The 23013-nt window shown below is 30.2% G+C and overlaps 1 protein-coding gene across 1 annotated transcript in view; it reads right to left on the bottom strand.

Annotated features, from left to right (window-relative positions):
• The window catches only part of LOC128392872 (homeotic protein spalt-major-like), a 50645-nt gene extending 28489 nt beyond the window's left edge, over positions 1-22156 (bottom strand). Inside the window, exon 1 of the mRNA XM_053352961.1 lies at positions 21619-22156. Coding sequence (XP_053208936.1) covers positions 21619-21658 — 40 coding nt within the window. The 5' untranslated portion in view covers positions 21659-22156. The remainder of the gene's footprint in view (positions 1-21618) is intronic.
• Positions 22157-23013: the final 857 nt, after the last annotated feature.

Here is a 23013-nt window from a genome sequence, read left to right as displayed (position 1 = left end):
CAATCAAAGGACAAAATCTATAGGTGGTAAGATATCATTTTTTGGCTTTTTGTTGCTTATATTTAGCACTTTTTGCTAACTCTCTCTCTCTCTCTCTCTCTCTCTCTCTCTCTCTCTCTGAGTGCCCACCTCCCCTTTCCTCTGGTCCTTTGCTCTGGTTACTTTCTTGGTCATTTTGTAAGTAACTTTTTGACTTTCTCTCTTCCATTTAGTTTCTAGCCTCAGGCAAAAGTTATTCATTCATTTTCTTAGCCTCTCAATTTTACTTTTCCTTTACCTGATCATCAACAGCAGCAGCAGCAGCAAAAGCATAAGTAATATCAACAGCTACCTTGTTATCCCAAGTGGGCAGAGCTTGGGCAACATCAACAACAACAAGCAAAAAAAACTCGCACTCAGATCAGGTTATCACTTATTAGTTGGAAAAAAAAATTTTCTACTCACACTATTCATTCATATTTCATACCTGTCAAAATTATTATTATTATTACCTTTATAGTTATGGTATAGGTAAAAGGTAAGATAGGTTTCTAGTGAAAGAGTCAATTTAACCAATTGCAAACAATTAACTTGCAATTTGTAAATTGTTCAAAACAAAGAAAACAAAAAAAATATGCAAATATGACAAGCAAACATTTACCGACACATCAGTCAACATGATGATAAACATGATTAAGATGATAATTGTCATGTAATTGGAATGAATTAAAAAACAAACTACTAAGCATGAAAAATGAAAGTTGAGTGTAGGTTAATTAGCTTCAGCGTGTGTGCTATATGATATATTAGACTCATAAAAAAGGCTAAATTACATATGATGATGATGATGATATTATGGACTTGGTTGCAAATATTATCCACTGAGAATGTGTGTATGTATAAATTATCACAGGAAGTGTAATATAAGATAGATAACATGATGTAAAACATTGAATGTCAAAGAAATAGATATAAATATGAATGGAACCTTAAAAAATGGCCTTGGAATTGCAAAAGAAATGGAAGAAAATAAAATAGATGCCACAACTAACTGACCATAAAACAAGCATCTTCATCGTAACAACAACAAGGAGAGAGAAAAAATAAGATGAAGATGAAAAAGAATTAACTGTAAATAGATTGACATTCATTGATGATCGTATACATGGAAGATGAGGAAGACAAGAGAGAGAAGATGAAAAAAAGGCAAGAAGTAAAAATATTTTGCTCGACAATTTACTTTCATAGGAAAATGTTGTTACTATGTATATGATGTTTTTCTCGGAACCTTGGGTCTTCTTCATCATCATCATCATCATCTCTCTCTCTCTCTCTCTCTATGTGTGTGCCCAAGTCATGCTATGTCATCTTTGATGGATACCAATTTACCAAGAAAAAAAGAAACCAAAAGAAAAGAAATCATTTTCTTGGCGGTAAATATAAATCGGAATAACATAATGTATGAAGAGAAGAAAAAAAAGATTCTCAATGAAATAAATCAATCATTTTGCTGTTTGTCAGATGATGATGAGGGTGAGGGTGAAGGATGGAAGATGAAGGATGAACATACTGATTCTTTTGGATAATGATGATGAAAATACTGAGTAAACTGATGAAGGAGACGAAAGGGGAGAAAACAATTTTATCAATGTTATCATAATCAATAATTGCCTTCGCTTCTGTTTACTAACATTGTGTAATTTATGAGCCACCCTTTTTGTGTACTACTATGATGATACTGGATGTGTGTGTGTGTGTGTGGGTTGGTAGGGTACGTGTCATTGAGAAAGAGAGAGATAGAGAGAAAATGATGAGAGATGCAAGATGATGATGAGAATGATGAAATTTAATACTTGAAAAATGTTCAATAAGGCAGAAAAATGAACGACTGGTTACCCTTAGTAATCAGTTTAACAGTTTACTCCATTTAGAAAGTGAAATGTTTGCAGTTATCATCATAATCATCAGCTATCATCATTATCATCTTGTTGGAAAAGGGATAAAGATGAAAATGATTTAAAACTAAATCAAAGAAAGAAAGAAATATTCTCTGTCTCTCTCTCTCTCTCACATTAGTGGACGATAAGCCAAGGAAGAAAAATTTGAAATAAGGAGCATTTTTCCTCCTTCATCTTCATACTTTTTTCATCCTCATCCCTTTTGTAGCATCTTCCAAGAATGCAAAAAACTTATTCTCCACCCCCACTTATCCACACCCTGGATCACACATCTTACATCTTCTGGACACACAAAGTTTATTTAGAAAGAAGGAGAGAGAGAGAGAGAGAGAGAGAGAGAGAGAGAGAGAGAGAGAGAGAGAGATATTGAAAGATGAAAGTGATGCGGATGAAAAGACGAGCATGCAAAAGGTACAATTTATATAAACATATTTATATAATAATAGTTGATATAATAATGGATGTTATAGTGATCATGATAATACAAGCAAAAAAATGATGTTCATCTTTTATCATCCTCATCTTTTCCTCCTTAACTCCCACTTCCACCCCCAAGCTAATCTAAAAGCCACACTTGAACACTTATAAACATGACAATATAATAATACTGTTGGCTAATAAAAACAAAATAACCTTAAGGATTTGAAAGGCTCACAAAATGTATATACACTAATAATTCAATGATGATGATGATGATGATGCGGATGATGATACAGATTCAATAACAATACAATAGAATATAATAGCAATTTGATTTTGCAAAACAGAAAATGTCGAAAGGAAAATAATCAAAATAAACAAACACAAAAGGGATAAGGATAATGATGAGAAAGATGCTAAACTGTTACAATAATTAGAAAAATTCATTTCCAGGATGATTATCACGTCTGAATGTAAAAATTATGTTCACATTTTCCTCGGGATAACAACAAATGACAATAGATATTCACAGTTGACTGAATATGAGAGTAACTTTTTTTTCTTGTCACAAGGTGAGTGACAAAAACGGTCTACCTTTAGCATCTTCATCTTCATCTTGTTCCTCTCACTTTTATGATCAACAACAATATATAAGAGAGAGAGAGAGAGAGAGAGACAAATATGATGATTATGATGATGATAGTAATTGATGATGAAGAAAACAGATTGGATTCTTAATCTGTTGTACATTTTTAATCCTTTTCTCCTCTTTACTTTCCATTTAAACCCAATGGATAATAAATGTGATAGGGTTTCTCTTGTTGTTATTGTTGTTATACTTTCTCTTATAAGGTTAAGGTTATTTCTCATTTTCGTCTTGTTTGTTTGGGGTCAAGTTTATCCCTTTAATCTGGTCAGATTATCCCAAAAGGAGGGGGAGGAGGAGGAAGATTGAAGATGCGGACACACACACACAATAAGATGGACACTTATCGAGTGTAGTTGTTTAGTTTATTGTCTTTGGACTTGGAATCGCAAGTGAATTGATTGTTGATCGGTTTACAAATTGCTTCTCAATTCGTAATTAGCTGTTATAAATTATTGTTTTCGTTAATTATGATTAGATGAACTTTTTTATTTCTACTATTCGATTTTTCTTGTTCGAAACTTTCCCAAAGTGTAACATTTAAATTGTTCAGTGTTGTTGGCGTTTTATCAAAAATTTTTTCTCTCTCGTGGCGAAAAAAAAGAGAGAGAAAACTTTTTCCTCCTCCTCATCATCTTTTTCATCATCTTTTATCATCATTTATCTTCATTTATGCTCTTAATTACATTCTATCTTTTTTTTCTTCCTACATTTGTTTTTTAATTTTCTCTTCCTCCTTCTTTTCATCATCATCATTATCATCCCAATTTTATCGCCTACAGAATTTGGAGAAATGAAAACAAACTGAATCTTTCAATGAATCTGATGATTTACTTTCTACCATCAAATGAATGATGATAATGTTGATGATGAGAAAATGAAAAATCTGATTCTGATGATGATAACGAATCAACATCATCATATTTATCAACTTTTCACTTTGCAACTTGATGAGATTTTTTCAATGGTTTCCAATTGATTTATGTGTCCACCACTATCAAGGTCTGGTCACTGGATTAGGTTATCTTAAATATTTCCCATCATCATCTTCATCATCATGTTTATCATTATCATCATCAAGTTGATGGTAAAAGAGAGAGAGAGAGAGAGAAAAGAAAGAAAAAATTTGGGGAAAAAATGGAAACTTCATTTTGAGAAATGAATTCCAATTCTGTCATCAATTGAGATTCAATTTTATCTCACAATTTCAACAGAAATCTCATAAAAAAAACAATTTTCTGATATCAGAAAAATTAATTACTATTCTTATCACTTGTAAGAAACTTTTACTTCCCATCATCATCATCTTGATTTTCACCCTGAAATGAACATCGACACAAAAATCATAATGAACATTCAGATTCATCATAATCTATATTATGATGTAACCATTAGAACCACAAGAAATAATAATCAACATGAATGATAATGGAATAGTTTTTATTCATTGGAAATCCTCCCTTTCCATGTTTTGTCTGCCATCTTATTATCGGTTACATGTTTAATAAGGTATATTCTTATCATTTCTCATCTTCATCAGTAGCATCCTCATCTTCCTCCTCTTTTATCATCATCTATTATTACAATTCTTATCATTATTATCCAAGAAGCATATTCAGTTACCCAGAAGCTTTTCAATATATAAATATAACAGGTTAATCAAGGAAAATAATATGTATATTTGTCATGGAGAAGATGAAGATGATGATGATGATGAAGATGAAGATAAAAGAGGAGGATGATAAAACATTGATTAGAGAGAATGTTAGAAATTATAAATGCTGATGATGAAGATGAAGATTGAAAGTGATGTTGGAGGAGGAGGAAGAGAGAGAGAGAGAGAGAGGAAGATGACACAATATCTATAATCTCACCTTTCATCTGAGTCTTTTTCATCATTAATAATAAGTTGACAGGTTTGTCATCATCATCATCCTCAGAAATACATCCTTATCTTCATTATCATCATCAGAGTCTTTTCAATGTATATTATGATCGAGGTCAAGATTAAATGAAATAAAGTTGAGATATCAATTGATATGAGAGAGAGAGGATGATAAGAGATATGATGACAAGTAAAGAGATAATTGAAGATGATGATGATGATAAAAGTATCAATTGTCCAGTTGATAATGATAAGGAGAGGGATAAAAAAAGGAGTTGAACTGAGCTGATTTAATATGTAGGTTGAATGTAATCTGATGAAATTAATTGAAAACTGAGTAAATCACTTTCATAGTAATAATATAATGACAACTTTCAGAGAGATGATGAAGATAATTACATGAATACTCATTAGTCTCATCATCATTTTCGGAAGATCAGAGAGAGAGAGAGAGAGAGAGAGAGAGATTTGGATATTCGATAATCTATTAATAATCGTAATGAACTTTTCTCGTTTTTTTATCATCTTCATCCACGATAATTATCACAACTCATCAATAATGTAACTATTTGGTTCTCTCTCGAAAAGTTGATTAATCCTCGTCAAGTGAATCTAATTAAATGAAATCGCAAAAGTTTTAAAAAAATTAATCTTCATCTCAATAGGTAATATTTATCTTCCTTCGTTTCCAATGATAATCATGATGAAGATGAAGATGAAGATCATGATGAGAAGGAGGATCTCGAATCGTAAACATATAAATGAGCTTTCAACTGTTCTAAGGAGAAAAAAAAGTTCTAATTGAAGAGAGAAAAGCAAAAAAGATAAACATTTTCGGCTAATCCAATAATCATGGAAATCTAATAATCGGGATACATGATTAGTTAACTTAATAGTTGTTGTTAAATTTTCAATCAATTTATACCAAAAAAAAAACAACAACAACCTGACGACAAGATGATTGGGAGTTAATTAATATAATTAATGGCTCATTGTAATGATGACCCAAGGTTATCATCAGAGTTGTAAAGGTGTTGAATTGAGTGAGAAATATATTACATCATTAAGGTAATTAGCATCATCATCATCATCTTTCATCATCTTAATCGTGTTACGATTGCAAATGTATTTAAATTGTAATAAAAAAAATAAACAAAAAACTCATAATGATTATAGTGATTAACAGATTCACCTGAATGAATTTAAACTTATTAGTACAAAATGAGACAGGTAATAGAGGATGAGAAAGTTTTTCATCGTCAACAAACAAAACCGAGTGAAAGTAATAACAGGAGAATAAAAAATCCAGGTAAGATGTAAAGGTAAACAATAATGAAGTATTTTGATGGACAAAAAAGATGAGAAATTTTTTTGTTTTTTCGTTCACTGTGTCAACCAAAGTACAAACGTGTTTTTTTCATTCGTCATCATTATCATCATCCATATTCGAACGGTAAGTTTACCTGCTCTCTCTCTCTCTCTCTTTCTCTCTTTCTCTCTTTGTTTATCATTTTATTCTGTTTACAATAATTACATTTCGATTGCAATTGAATTGTAATCAATTGCAGATCAGCTTTAAAGTCTACAAGTTTATTGGAAAAACAAAAGTACAGGTAAGAAGAGTAGAGAAAAAAAAGAGAAGAAAAAAAAACGATTTCTACAAAATTTACTCTAAAAATAGTAACTATTTTCTCTCTCTCACTTACCTACTCATCATCTTCATCTTCATCATCATTACCTTTACCTAAAGTAACCGCTTTAACTCCCCGTTGCATCCCTAATTGGAGTCATTTTTAAACCATTCAAAAGATAGTTTATGATATCTTGCAGAAAAAATTATCTTCTCTTTCTTTTTCTCTTTCTTACCTGTTCCCTGTGGATGCTCTTTAGTATTCTCTCTCATATCATCATCATCATCCCTCCTTTTTTTACCTTTCCTTCACCTCCTTTACGATCATCATAAGCATAAACTCATCATCATATCTTTTAGACCTTAAACTTGTTACCTTTACCTTTTTTTCATCTCTTCTTAATACCATTTACCTTTCATTGCAATCAATTTATTAGTCGACAATTTTGTTCCTCATCCTCATCTTCATCTTCATCTTCATCTTTTAACTTATTGACAGACAAGTTATCAATTAGCTTTCTCTTCATCCTTCTCATCTTCATCTTTTCTCTCTCTCTCTCTCAAATTCTGGTTTGGTTACTTTTGTCTTTCCAATAAACAAGGTGAACCATCTTGATGATAACTTTTACCTGTAACACACAATGATGATAATGATGATGATGATAATCATCTTCATCCCTAATGATTGTAAATCATCAAAGACAATCATCATCAATGACACTTACAATCAACTGTTAGAGTAAATTATCAACCCTCTTCCCAAGAAATATCAGTAACCTTTACTGTTAATGATAATCATTATGAAGATGATGATGACGATGATTATTATTATTATTATTATGACGATGATACTAGTGACATACCTACACCGAGATGCAGGTAAATGATGGATAAATACTGAGTATTTGTATATATTACCATTATATATTATCATTATGAACCCTTTACATTTAATGGCAATTTTAACACCCACTTTCAACATGCAATCTTATTTACAGAGTTGATTAATTGTCATCTAAATGTCACACAAAATTGTTGATATTTTTAACACCATAACATTTATCGTATTGGTTTTTCTGGTGTCACATTAAACCTTATCCTCATTCACTCATTTGTATACATAAAAACAGTTCATGATAATATTTTTTTTTTCTGTCACAAATTCATTTTCAGAATTTGAACTTGATTCAATTTATCATTTCATTGAAATCAAACTACAAAAGATTCATGAAGTTATTGAAAAGATACTGAGAGAGAGAGAAAGTTGAATAATTCATTTATTCATGAATATAACTGGAAAATTAACCAAAACAATTAACTAAATCATACATATACAATTTAATGATTAACTTTATTATCCGATTGTTTTTAAAGGTTTTGTTTTTCATCATAAAAATGTTTCCAATTGTTTGCTGGATTTGCAAGGCAAAGGTAATAACAAAAAAAAACGACGAAAAAAAAACTTGACCTACTTTTCCTTTCGGTTTGGAAAATGTAAACAACAGTTAACTTTGAATTCATCATGATGGTTGAGCATGAACCCATGAAAATGAACAAAATTATCATGATAATAACGATTTAACCTATAACCATGATATTAATGTAATATAATATTCAGAAAATGGTTATCTTTTTTTACTATTATTACATTAGACTGGAATAGGTTGAATATTATGAAAAAGAGAAGGAAAATTTTTTTTTCTCTTCTCTGTTTTTCCATGAAATTCAGTGAACCAGAAGAAGATGAAGATAAAAGAGGAGGAAGATGAAGATGAAGAGGTGGTGGTGGTGTAACCATTTAATGGTGAAAATATTATTACACAGATAATGATGATAATTATGATAATTTAGTGATTAACTTTTCACTTTGATTAATGAAATAACGGTTTGCAGTGGGAGTGGGATAAAGGATTAGGATCATTATCTTTGAACATGATGATAAATTAAATGAATCAAGTGTTACTCAATTATCCTATTATGTTATTAGCTTATTAAATTCTGATTTATGATTATTATTATTACTAAATTTAAGATCAACAAGTTATATCTTGTTGTTTGTGTAACTAGAAAACTATGGATTAAGGTTAACATGATGGTTAATGGTGAAGGTTAAAAGTTCTGAGATTCAAAGTAACGGTAAAAGGTAAATAGACTTGAGGGTGTTTTATTTTTTTCTTTAGTTTCTTTTCCTTTCCTGAGAAAGTTCAGCAATTGATTCATGGTGATTTCGATTCGATTATTATGGAGAAAATTATTTCTTCAAGATTCTCACATGATCATGTTATCATGATACACTTTTGGGGATATGAATATATGTGTTTATGAACATCATGTTAGTCTCATCAATCAATTTGAAACTTTTTCTTTCTAATAATCATTGATCAGATTGGAAAGTTGAACTTTTATTCAAATTGTTCTCATCGTGGTGATGAACTTTTTCGTATTGTTTTTTTTTCTTCTTCTTCATCTTCATGAAGAACTGGAATTCCCAAGATTCCGGTGCCTCTTTTTGTTCACCTCAAGGTTTATCATCATGAGGAAAATCTTTCGCTCTCATGGTAATACTTTGATTCAGCTTTAAGAACTTACAACCTTTGGAATCTCTTTGCTGGATAAACAATTTTTTTAACCTTTCCACCCATGAGGTTATTTTCATGTAGTTTATTCACAAGTTACGAAAAAAATAAGTTTTCCAAAATCATGGAACCGAATCAGAATCACTCATGATATTGAAACCAATTTTGTTGTAATATTTTTCCAGGTTCCATCATGTTGATCATCATTATCATCATGCTCAAAGTTCATGGTCTTTTCTTGCTCATGGAGATGCAAAAATGAATGATTTGCTAAGCATGAATAACCTAAACATTATCATGGTTACATTATTATCAGTCTATGTATTCAAAAATGTAATAGTATCATTCCCACCCTATTCCTCCTCCTCCTCCTCTCATGATTTTTACCATGAATATAAATATATAAAAGATATATAGTTTTCCATTCAATGTTCAAGAACTTTTTTTTTCTTCCTCAGGTCAGATTATATTCAGATTATGTTCAGATAAATGATGATAACGCTACAATTGATTGAACAGAAAATATATTTACTCTTATCTTTCATCCTGAAAAAAAAGAAGTCCATTCAATATTCAGTTCTGGAATTTCATATCATCATGTTACAGGGTGAATTTAAATTCTAACTGGCCAATAATGATGAACGGTTTCATCTTGATGTGACGAATAAAGGTAAATATTAATAATTGAAAACTCGGTGAAGATTCCCAATTGATGTTGGTCTTTCCCTTACTGATGAATTAATTTCTGCTGAGACAGCAATTAGTTAGTTATCATTAGGATTTACTCAAAATCAGAATAAGCCAACCAAAGGGATGCTGGTAGACACCCTGTATGTGTACATGGATAATATTGTATTATATGTGAATATGGATTCATCTGAATAGTGAAATTTTATTTTTCTTCAGGATAACTGATATTAGTTGACCAAAGTTATTGATATAAAGTGATTTAAAGTAATCGATGATGATGAAGAGGATACACATGAGGAAGATGATGGTCATTGGATGATAAAAGATGAAGATAGGGGGAAAAAGTGGAAAATAAGGAGATAAAAAGAAAAGGAAAGAAGATGAAAATGAAAATGCTCATGAAAGTGTATGAATATTGTGTGGATTATGAGAATCAGAAAGAGAAAAAGAGAGAGAGAGAATGAAGATAAAGGAAGATGAATGAGAAAAGTAAATAGACTGAATTGCATGATGAATATAATATCATATTCTATGAGCATTTTGGTGGAATAAAAAAGAAATAAAGAGAAAATATCTCTCCATTTTTATATAGATATTATATCATCATTTTCTCCTCTAGTGGAATAGAAAAACATTCAAATTGAAATGAGAAAAGAAAAAACTTCTTGAACGATTCTAAGTAAAATTTATATCGAAATGAAATCGACAGAAAAAAAGTTCTAATATCGAAACAAGTGAGGAAAAAAACACTTTTTGAATCTCCAAAATCTATGGTGGGTATTATCATGCACATGGAATCAGCTGAGTGCACTTATCTACCATGGTGAATGTTGAAATTTTCACTCAGATAAAAGTGTAAGAAAAAATATCAACACGATTGTGATTGTTTTCATTGAATCTGTCACCAATTGCATCTCACAAGTGAAGCATTTAAATCACTAAAGCAAAGATATAACCTGTCATCATGATTACTTTTATCATCGTCATCGATATGTATCAAAAATATCATCAACATATCATGAAGGATAAAACCATAATCAACCTTAAAGGTAATTTGAACTTAATTAAACTAATTGTAAGAGAGAGAGAGAGAGAGAGAGAGAGAGAAACTTAAATCTGATTATATGAAATTGGCTCAGCTCTCATATCAGACAATTAACTTTCTCATGGTGATTTCTAGTAGTTATTAAATTGTAAACTCTTTATTTTGTATCCAGAATAATAATTCATTATCATCATAAGCATCATCGTTATGATTAACTAAGCCACCATACAGGTAATTTTATTACCTTGAAGTAGCAATAATTTAATATCCAAAACGATGATATTGATAAGAATCAATGTTTAAGCTGATTTAAAGTATTAGCTGGTAAAAAAAAACTGTTCGTGGGAATAGTTTCCTGGATGATGATAAAGATGAAGATGTAATTGATGATGATGATAGAGGAAGAAGGGGATGAATGAGAAGAAGATGATGATGATGATGATGGGGTAGGTTAGAGATTCCCTGGTGGATTAATAAAAATTAAGGTGTTAGCTTCAAGTTGGCTTCTCATATAATAAATAAATATCTATGCTCATGGTAATATTATTCAATGTTGTGAATTTTCAATCAGAATATTATTTCATTTAGTTTTGATCATTGAATTAAAATGATGATGATGATAAAAGCTGCACAGTTCAGGATTTTATTACATGGGAGGAGGTGGAAAAGGGATCAGGAGGGTGGGCAGTGGGAGGAGATGTAGTAAAAAATTAATAAATGTCTATTAAAAAATGCATGATGCCAAAGGGAATTAAATTGCCGAGATTAGATTTGATTGAAATTATCTCTCATATGAAATTAACATGTTACTCTCTCTCTCTCTCTTTGATATTGCATCTTTTTTTTGGATAACCTTTTTGCATCCTCATCACTTTATCATCCTCATCATCATCCTTTTCATTAACCTAATTGACTTAAATTGTAATTGCAATTTACCATTTTTTTCACTTGCAATTTAAAATGAAGGTAAATATTGCCAATTGAATGAGCACACATTACGTTTTTGATATTGATATTTGTAAATGAATTGCAATTTAAATTGATTATGATTTTAATCATTTTATATTAATCTATCTCCCTATCTAACTTTACACTGATTAACTTAATCAATTGGTGATGATGATTAACAAAAATAAGGTAGAGTTGTTGTTGTTGTTGGTGGTGGTGGTGGTGGTGTGAAGGTTGATTGATGTTAATTAGTTAAGACACAATTCATTTTGATTAAATTGTTATTATTTAATTGTTACAACTGCCATGATGAATACTAATAATTATAATCATGATGATTAGTATTTAATATGCAAATATAAATTTAAAATAGTAACAGTTTTTAATTTAATTGTTATTGTTTTGTATTAATTTAGAGTTGAATAAATTTTTTTATCATTGAATTGACATTGAGATGGGAAAACACAAAAGCTAATAGCAAATAATTTAGTTAATTAGTTTTAATTTTATGATTTATTGTAATTCTAATCACACTTGATTAAGTTAATAATGATAGGCTGATGTTAATGGTGATGATGATGATGAATAAACAATTTGATATAATTTTTCAAACGTTATATTGTGACAATTGATCAAATATTGATTATATCAATTCAATCAATTGAATATCTAAATGGTAGATTTCATTTTTCAAGCAAATTTCAATTCAAATCGGAAACGGAAATCAAATGAGTTTAACTGATAATAAATTGATTTCTCATGATTATCATGAAATAATTGATTACTATTTTATTAATATAATCATGATGATAAGAATTCATGATAATTATAAGATTAAGAACTTATATGAAAGAAAGAAGGAGAGAGAGAGAGAGAGAGAGAGAGAGAGAGAGAGAAAGTGAAGGAAAAGCTCGCCGAATTGATTTCGAAAAATTTCAAACTGTATGTAACTTATATTCTCACAATTTATCATGATAATATTCATAAGAAAAGTAGGAAGTTCAGGACAATTTTTGATCAAAAGAGAAATACATTCGAATTGAGTTATTGAAAAAAGAAAAACTTGATTTGGATCGAAAAACTTATCATGAATATTAACAGATCAGAATTATTATCCATCAGAATATGTTCCATCATTATCGACATGTTGATGATTTGTACTTAGAATAAAGAAAAGAATAAATTCTCTCTCTCTCTCTCTCTCTCTCTCTCTCTCTCTCTCTAATCTTGAGACTCTTTTATCAATAACATGAAGAAAATACAACGGAAGATGAAACGATTTGTCAAACCATATTATCACCATCATCCTGTCTAACATGATGGGTAAATACATATGAATGAATATTTTACACGAAGAAATTGATGAAATGGTCAGATTATTAAGCTTCATGAGATTTGAGTGATTTCCTTGAGAAATTTCAACGTGAAAAAAAGGTCTCACTTTCGTTTTTAGGCTTAGCTAATGGTCAAGATGCTCATCTTGGACACGATTTCTTGCTATGGGCTTGGTACTATGCATATACAAAAGGTCAATATCTGCATAAAAAAACGGACAAAGGTATAACCCAGTAAGTTTAGGTTAGGTCAGATTAGGTTAGATTAACAATTTAAGTTTCTTTTGAGGGTAAAAAATGGTTTTATTATGAACATTAGATTTGCCTTGAAAAATGGTGATGATGATTGTGAAGATACTGGTACATTATGGGAGTTATAAGGAGCGTGGTAAAGTCTTCAAGTGAGAGAGAGACATTGAAAGTTTCACTTCAAGTGCAATGTCTCGTAAAATTTGATATCAGGGTGGGCCAATTTTATAATCTACAAGTTTCTCTCTCTCTCTCTCACACTTTTATCCTCATCTTTTGTACCTTCATCACAAAGCTCATGAGATCAGGATAAAACATTAAATATTTGTAAGTTTATTTGATTTGCAGTATTGTTGATAGTTAATCTTAAATTACATGTAGATGAAGCTCAGATCGATAATGAATTGATGATGAACATGAATGATATTTGGTAAAGGGTTTGAATTTGATGGGTGAGTAAAAATGACCAGTAGATGGACACATTATTAGTTATTACAGTGATCTCTGTGAAATTGTAAATCTTTTGCATGAAATATTGACATTAAGAGGAGATTAAGATAAAGATGATCTAGTTAACTGGTTCGATTAGTGTGTTGTCATCTTGATATCATGATGATTATCACCAATCAACTAAATGACTGACTGACTGATGATTATCAACCATAGATGATAATATTAGCAAGGGATTTTGTTTATAGCTGAGAAACATGAAAAAGTATTAATAGATAAGTGAGAAACTTGTCATATGGATGATGATGAGAATGAAGATAAGTACAAAAGGAGCAAGAATAAAGATGATGATGAAGATGAAAATCTAATGAAAATGATGATGATGATGATGAGATATGAGCATTAAAAAGCTACAGAATAAGCTAACAAATCAACTATGAAAGTACAAGTTGAATTAACATTGATTATGATTATTTTGATAAGAGTGGGAGTAAGATGATGGTGATGATGATGATGATGATGATGAGGATGAGGATGAGAGTGATGTATTCATTTCCTTCCTGTATTGAGTAGCTGTCAAATGCCATTTGATATAAATGATTAATCATTTAATGGAGTAAATATTTTTTCCTCATCATCGATAATTAAATTAACAACAATATGAAATTGATATTAACCTGTAAAAAAATGATAAACCGTTATGATGATAAGTGATGAGGATGCTAGCAAACAATGGCAAGAGCAAATATATAATATAAAAAATGATTGATAATAACTGTTTGTAATCACAACAACAATCAAATGTATTGTATGTTTATATGATTTATTGATTTGTAATTGGATCCATTAATTTAACTTAATCATTTTGATTTTTTTTATCTTCATCCTATTGATCTGAGTACAATTTAATATTATTATTAATTCAGTTGAAATTATTATTATTACAAGTTAATCCTTTGATGATCAAGGTAATTTTTTTAAAGGCTTTTAAATGTAATCTTGTTTCAAGAAAATTTGATTCAAATTGTTGATTATTTATTATTATTAAATAATGATGATGATGATGATGATAATCATCATGATAGTTACTCAGTTTTAAGTAAGAAAAGGTAAAAAAAAAGTTCTGATGATTTGAGTTTCTCTCTTATTCAAAGATTGTGTTGAAATATAAAGTGATAGCAATAAAATATATATATATATTTATATGGTATCCACAGTAATTGCCCTGAGGGTAAATGGTTTGTGTGAATGATAACCAATGAATAAGAGGATGATAAGGATGATGAGAGTCAATTTCTTAAACTCCCTTAAGGAATGGGAATAATTTAAGAGGATGATCATTGAATTTATGAGCTTATAACAATCACATTCAAAGTGATTTTCTTGTTTCCATTGATTATCATCCTTATCTTCATCTTTATCATCATCATCATCATGCTCAGAATCACAGGAGAAATAGATAGAAAAAACTTTTAGAACTTTTCTCCCCCTTATCTAATCTTTTACCACCATGAAGATGATGGTGAATTTCTGAATGGATATTCACAGATTCAAGGAATAAAAGTAAAACTGTTTCAAAAGTCAATCGATTGTCATTATTAATATTCAATCGATACAATAGAAAATTTGAATTTATTTATATTATCATGATGAACATGAGGACATGAAATATACTTTTCAATTTCATGGATAACTCGTCTTTTTATCTCTCCAGAATCATTGACAATTCTTATTGTTCACAATTGCAACTGAACTTTTCATCGCCTTTTATTCATATTATGTAAATAATAATGAATCATGAAGCAATATACCATAGATTCAGATATGTATATAATAATATATTCTTATACATAAATACCCTGTAAACCTGTCAATTCTCATGAACTATTCAGTTCTGATCTGATATAATAAAGATTGTGTGTCATGGTGAAGATAAGAAATGTATATCTCACTCTTTTCCCTTTTCTTACTTGCAATCTCTTCATCTTCATCTTTATTTTTTACTATAACATTTTTTAACTTCATTTCTCTCTCATTCTGTCTCTTTCAAGTACCAGAATCCCACCCCCACCCTTCATGACATGAAAAGCTTTCAAGATTGTCATCCATATTGAAATGGAGGAGTGGGTATTGAAAATTTACATATAAATACAGACTCATACACATTTGAATTGTGTCAAAAGGCAAGAATTGCTGTTGTTGTTTATCTGAATTCATCTTCACTTTTCATGAGCCATTTTCATGTGGATGACAATTTACCAATATTGAAAAAGAAGAATAAAAAAAAAATAAGAGAAAATGAAAATTCAAGGATCGAGAAAGAAAGAGAGATACGAGGTATCAACAATAATAGAATCATGATGATCAGATTCATTGGAGAAATGATGATCATGTCAATTTTCATGGAAAATGAAAAGTTTACCTTATTTTTTTTGTTCTATTCTGAATCTTACAGAATCGAAGAAAAAAAAAACTTATTTGTGATTGAAGTGAAAGTGTAAGAGTCAAATATTCAAAGTAAATCTGAATGAAGATGATTTTTTATGTTATCATCATCATGATAATAAATTGGAAGGAAAATAACAGGGAGAGAGAGAGAGAGAAAAGTTATCTATCAGATAACTGGGATTTATGAGATTTAGTAAATGTTTGAATGAGAAAAAAAGAGTTACCGAAACTCTCGGTGAAAATGATTACTGATCAATGAGATGGTGAAAATATCATGAATATATATCACCTCCTACTCCACCTTGAAATGATCCTCATCATGATTCATAACATAAATGCAAACAAAGTCAATCTGTTAAGTCATTAGTTGATCAGGTTGAATTCGTGTTTGAAAGGAAGAGGAAAAAAAAGTTGAGTCTCAATTATCTGAATACATATGAGATATACAATATCTTAAAAACTATTCAATGGATAAATATACATCATGAAATGTTGATGATGAAGATAAAAAAAATAGTAAAATTTGCAAGATGCTCATGAGCAAATATGATTATCATTCATTGACATTCATTTCCCTGGTAACACCTTATAGACTTTTATTTTGCTCATGAAGTTTCATGGTGAATAATTTGATAACAATAACGGTGAGAGTATATAAAGAGAGAGAGGATATTATCTCATTGATGATATTGAAGAGGTTCATCAAATAAATAGATATTTATTATTATTATTATTTATATACAGAAATAATAATCGACACAAGGAAGAGACAAAACTTTTTATCCCGAAGGAAAAGTTTTCGAGAGGCAAAGAGACGAAGTCTTCATCTTCATCATCTCCATCATTCCCTTGGTTATCATATATTAACTTTTATGAAATAGTAACACAAACATAAGTAAAAAAAAAGGATCAAGATGAAGATAAAGATGATGATTATCATCATCATACAACAGATTGATAATAAAATGAATGCTAAATACAATAAGATATTTGTACAGAAAAGTAAACAAGAAAAAAAAACTCAATCCAAAAAAAAGATGATGATGATAATCATTTTCATCCTTTTCTTTTTGTATCAGAAAATCATTGAATGATGAGGATGATGATCAAGATGAAGATGCTAAAATGGGATGCGGATGAAGATGATGATGATCGCGTGTCCTTTTTTTTACACTCTCCCTTTTTTCATTCAATGTTTACATATTAGTGATATGTATTAATACAAATTAGATGGATATTTCAATTTAGCTAATTTCAAGCAATTTCATCCTCAATCCCTTAATCATTAATATCTCTTGTTTATCTAATCAGTTTAATGTTGATAATAAATGTTGATAATAATACCAATTGTCAGAATCCGGAATCGTAATGTAAACAATCATTGAATGTTGTATATACATATAAATGTATTTATTGATATATGAAAAACTATATTATCTAAATAAATAACATTGGACAAGGAGAGAGAGAGAGAGAGATTGTTACAATTGATGAGGATGCTGCTCACTGAGATGATGATAATAACTATGACTCAAAAAAAATTATTATTACATCTTCATTATCATCATCAGCTTCTTCATGATCGCTACGGTAAATAACAGGGTAATAAATTTCAAATTATGAAATTGTCAGTGTTACCATTTATTGTTATTATATTGTTTGAGGGTGGGTGGTGATGGTTGGTGGGGTGGTATTATTATTATTACTGTTGTTGTTGTTGTTGTTGTTGCTATTGAATATATATGTTTGTATGTTTATCAGGGAGTGAAAACAAAACAAGCAGAAGTTGAGAGTTGTAATAATAACAAGAAGATGATGATGAAAAAAAAGGGAAATAGTAAGGATAAAGATGGTATTGAAGATGATGATGATGGAGGAGTTGAAGATCAGAATGAAGAAAGGAAAGTTAAGTGGTTCAGTGAGCTGTTAATTATCACCGCATAGAGAGCGAAGCGTACTTAATGGAAGTGAAGAGAGAAAAAAGAAAAGAAAAAGATGATTGTTATGATGATGATTATTATTATGAAGAGAAGCCGAAAATGAGAGAGAGAGAGAGTAAGGGAGGAGACGGAGGCTGATGATGCTACTTAGTTGACCTACATATCATATATTACACAATAAGCGACACACGTAACAGTTATCGTTGTCATCGTCGGGTATAGTAACCAGATGAAGGCATAAAAATGTTGCATAATGAAGATGAGAATGAGTATAAAAACTAACAATTGTTAATTTTTACACGAAGACAAGGATATAATCACCAAGAGTAAAATTTGATTGGTGTTACATGTTAATGACCATGTCAAGAGATCAAAAGATTTTAATGAAAGGACAAGAAGAGGAGGAGGGCAACAACTAGGTAGGTGAGTGGGAGGCTAGTAAAAGAAAGTAAGAGCAAATTGAACAATTGATTGAAATATTACAACAGAAGTAGAGAAAAAAAATTAATCCATAACAATGGATTTAAACTGGACCAAGTCCAACATTTAAGATTAGGTTAGATTAGGTTAGGTTTTTTTTTCTTAATCTCTAATCTTTTTCCAAATGAATGCAAGTACATGTATCGTACCATTGGTAACTTTTCATCATCATTATTATGGTGTAAATTATTTGCAAACATCATAATAATCACAAGTCAAAGTTTAAAATCACTATTAATCATAATTGAAAATGAGAAATGATTAACAGTCAACTAATGATCAGTTTGACATACAAACACTAGAAGAGGGAAAACTTTTCTTTACTCTAAATCTAATCTAGTCTAATCTAACCTATGATTTCAGCCGCTTTATGATACATAATGGATATTCAATCATGTATTAAATGTATATACAGTAATAATTATATAACTTTTAACAATAAACCCCCTCGGGAAGAGGGAGGAGGAAAAGGTTGAGAAAAAGGTGAAAGGTGAAATTAGGGTGAGAGGGAAAAGAGGGTGAAAGGTTAGAAGGGAGAGAGAGATTTATTTATGTAAATTGAATATAAATTAAATGTAAAATATATAAATTGATAAAAAAAAAATGATTGTTCCGTTGTTGTTGATAATCAGCATCATCTTTTTGTATATTTATCATCCTCAAAAATGTATAAACACTTCCCTATAAAGGGAAAGTACAATCAGCAAACAAAATGATTATAATGGTTTTTTGGATATGAGATTAGCTGAATTACACTTGACTGAACTTGTTATATTATTATTACATGTTATTCAGATTAAAAAACATGGTGTCAGTTTGGTTTTCATATTATTATTATCATCATCATTATCATCAAATTTGCTTGATGATGATAATGTGTTTCTCTATGTTAATCTGTTTCTTATGGAGTTAGAAAATAAAAAGTAAAACATATTCCATAGAAAATGTTTTTATCTTTATCATCGATAATATAATAATATAATATTGAAAGATGATAATAGAGAAAATTAAATTCTCTCTCTCTCTCTTCGGTCTTCTTTCGGATGATGCAAAAGGAAGATGAGGAATATGATGATGATGATGTTCACTCAAGTGGACACATGTAACCTCAGTTGGTTCAATATGTGTTATCCTTGTGTGTTTAGATTCGCACGACTCACTTTAAAAACGTCTTCTAATCCGTTCCCTTATATGTGTATTAGGCCTTAAGGTCAAAATGGCCGAAGTGAAAAAAACTAAATCTATTGGTGTTTATATGAGATAATAGGAAATGTATTATATCTGTTTTGTTTGCCTTCGAATGAGGAAAAAGCAACAACACAACAGTTATATGAGAGAGAGAAATAGATGAATAAGATGAAGAAGATGAGAAGGCTGATGATGATGATGATGAAAAGGAAGTGAAGAAAGAGAAAGAGAGAGCAAAGTTCGAACTTTTTTCTCTCTTCTTTCTTTCTTAAAGTATTTTTATCTCATCTTTTATCTTCTTCTTGTTGCCTTTCTTTTCTAATGTATATTATGATGATAAAAGATTATGATGATATCTTATTTGACTGTCGTGTTAAAATCATTCAGGTCGCAATCACCGTCGGTGTCGGGGTTTGGTGTCGTTATAATCGTGCTCATGTTGTTGTTGTTGTTGTTATTTCAAAATGAATGAACATCAACAAAAAAACTAAAGGAGCAAAAATAGAAGATTGAAAAATAAAGTGAGAGAGAGATAAGGAAGATGAAGAAGAAGAAGATGATGATGATGAGTGAGAAGATGAGGGAAGAATAGGAAGATTAAGGTAAGAAAAGAGAAAGGAAGATAAACATTTAGCTCTCCCCATGAGTCTAGTACATATTTAGATATAAATAAATATCTATATCAATCTGTCAAAAGGTAAGAAGGTGGGATATGAATATGAAAGAGAAGAAGAGGAAAAGTGAGAAAAGGAAAATGATGATGAACAAAATGGTGAGTGAGCAGAAAAAGCTATCAACTAGATTGAACCTTTTGACACTTTAAAATACAGTCGAATAGATAAAGATGACGATCTATGCATAAGTATATTACCTTAAGATGAGATGATGAAGATGAGAGAAGATGAAGATCGACCACTTAAAAGGTAATTGGGCTTGTGAGTAGTAAAAGTTTTTCTCTTTCTCTCTTTATGCAAGTAGTAAAATCGAACTATCGTTTTTAGAACTTTTTTTTCTCTTAAATTCTATTCTATTTTACCTTTACCTCGATCATAAAAATAATATATTTATGTATCTTCAGTAATATCTCATTTCTCCCACCTTTGTCTCTTCCTTATTATCATCTGACTCTCCCTCTCTCTCTCTCACTCCATGGGTCACTTTCATAATGAAAATATCAATAGCAGTTAAGATGAAGATGAGTAAACAATTAGAAACGTTTAGTAATTATTATTGTCCCTTTTGCAATTGTTTGTTGGGATAACTGGTCAGTCCATTTTTCTAATGCTAAAACTTTTAACTGGACACAGTAAAGAAAAGACAGAGAGAGAGAGAGAGAGAGATGATGGTCAAGGTGGAAGAAGATAACGACAGTGAGAAAGTGAGAAAATGCCTCTGGAAGAGAAGATGAAGAAGAAAAAAAACATTTATCTTCTCTCTCTCTCTCTCTTCCATTTGTATATCTATCGCTTTTAAGAAGTAAACAAAATGGAAGATGAAAAGATGAAGATGGCGACCAATAAAAATGGTCAAACAATTTCGACTCATTTTCAATGGACAATCAAAAGATATTATCGAACAACGAAAAATAAAATAACATTGGTTATCCAAGAATATATGAAGATAAATATTTATATCAATAGAAGCGAATTGTCGTTGATTAATTAACACTATCCAATTAATGGTTGATTTAATTTAAATTACAATTGAATCACTTTGGTTAACAATTTTAATTGTGCAAAATTAGAAACTTACATTCTGATCGTTTAGGTTGTTCCTGTTTCTTTCTTGGCATCCTGGTAAACAATTAACACACTGATTAACTGTTGTAGTTAATTATGTTGCAAATGATCACAATATTGTCGCTGTTGGTGATGAGGATGCTAATGATGATTCTGATGGTGTTGATGATGATGATTTCTAGGTAAAGGTGAGTTTAATTTGATAATTGCGATGAAGTTTGATCCTAATGTTGATTAAATTGTTGCTGTTGTTTGTTTGGCTCTTTGATTATAGTTGTAATTGTTGCTGTTGTTGTTGTTGTTGTTGTTGATATTTAGATGAATGGATTATGATGATTAATTTGATGGTTAATTATGATGAATATGAATGATGATAATTAATGATGAAGGTGGTAAATTATGGTGATGATGATTATGATGTTGGTGGTGGACAAATATTATATTTCTTATACTGATTAAAACACTTTAATTTCCTCTCTCTTGGTTTCTCATCATATAATATAAAACTATGATAAGTTTCATTTCTGTTTCATTTCTCTCTCTCTCTTCTCTCTCATTTTCTCTTTCTTTCCTATAAACTCCTCCTTTTTCCTCTTTCTTTTCTTATCATACCAATGAGTGCACTATTCGGGAGGAGTCTAAGCCTTCATCTTCATCTTTTTCTCACCGCCTACATCTCCGAAGTCAATGCTGATTTATTCATCTCTCTCTCTTTCTTTCTTTCTTTCTCTCTTTTTCTCTCTCTCTCAATGGAGTCTGTCGAAGACAAAAAAATGAGAGAATAAAATATTTCTCTTTCATTTCTCTTTCTTTTCTTCTTTCGACTTCTTTCCTTCAACCTCCCATTTACTCTCTCCCTTTCTCTCTCTCTTTCTTTCTCTGTCTCTCTTATCATCTTTCTTTATATTCTTTGTTTCATCCCTTTCTTTTTTGCCTTTTTCCCTTTTAAAATATAAAGAAAAAAATGGAAAAAGGAGAGAGAGAGAGAAGAAAAAGGTTGAATTTCGATTGTTATCGTTTCGTTCGATTTTTATGGACAGTGGTCAATCTGCCTTTCTTCTTTCTCTCTCTCTTCCTCTCTCTCTCTCTCTCTCTCTACCTATGAAAATTTTCACCTTGAACCATAAGAAGAAGAAGAGGAAGATAAATTCTGTTCTTTTTTCTTCTTTTTCAACCCAATATTTTTCTTGCAAACACAAAATGTACAATCAACATGATCGGTTAACAATCAATTGTGAACATTTTTCACCATCGTATCGAGTAGCGCCATCTATCCACCAACGAATGAAACTCCACTTGAACATAACTTTTACCTCTTGACTTGAAAACTTTATTATTATTGAATAATAAGTGACACCTAACAAAAGATTAAAGGTGAGAGGTTAAAGGTTATTTTCTTTATTATTAT

This window comes from Panonychus citri, unplaced genomic scaffold, assembly GCF_014898815.1.
Source record: "Panonychus citri isolate SS breed McGregor unplaced genomic scaffold, ASM1489881v1 Contig00137, whole genome shotgun sequence".
NCBI classification, from domain to species: Eukaryota; Metazoa; Arthropoda; class Arachnida; order Trombidiformes; family Tetranychidae; genus Panonychus; species Panonychus citri.
Note: the sequence above shows the minus strand (reverse complement) of the source record. Positions and strands in the feature narration are given on the sequence as shown.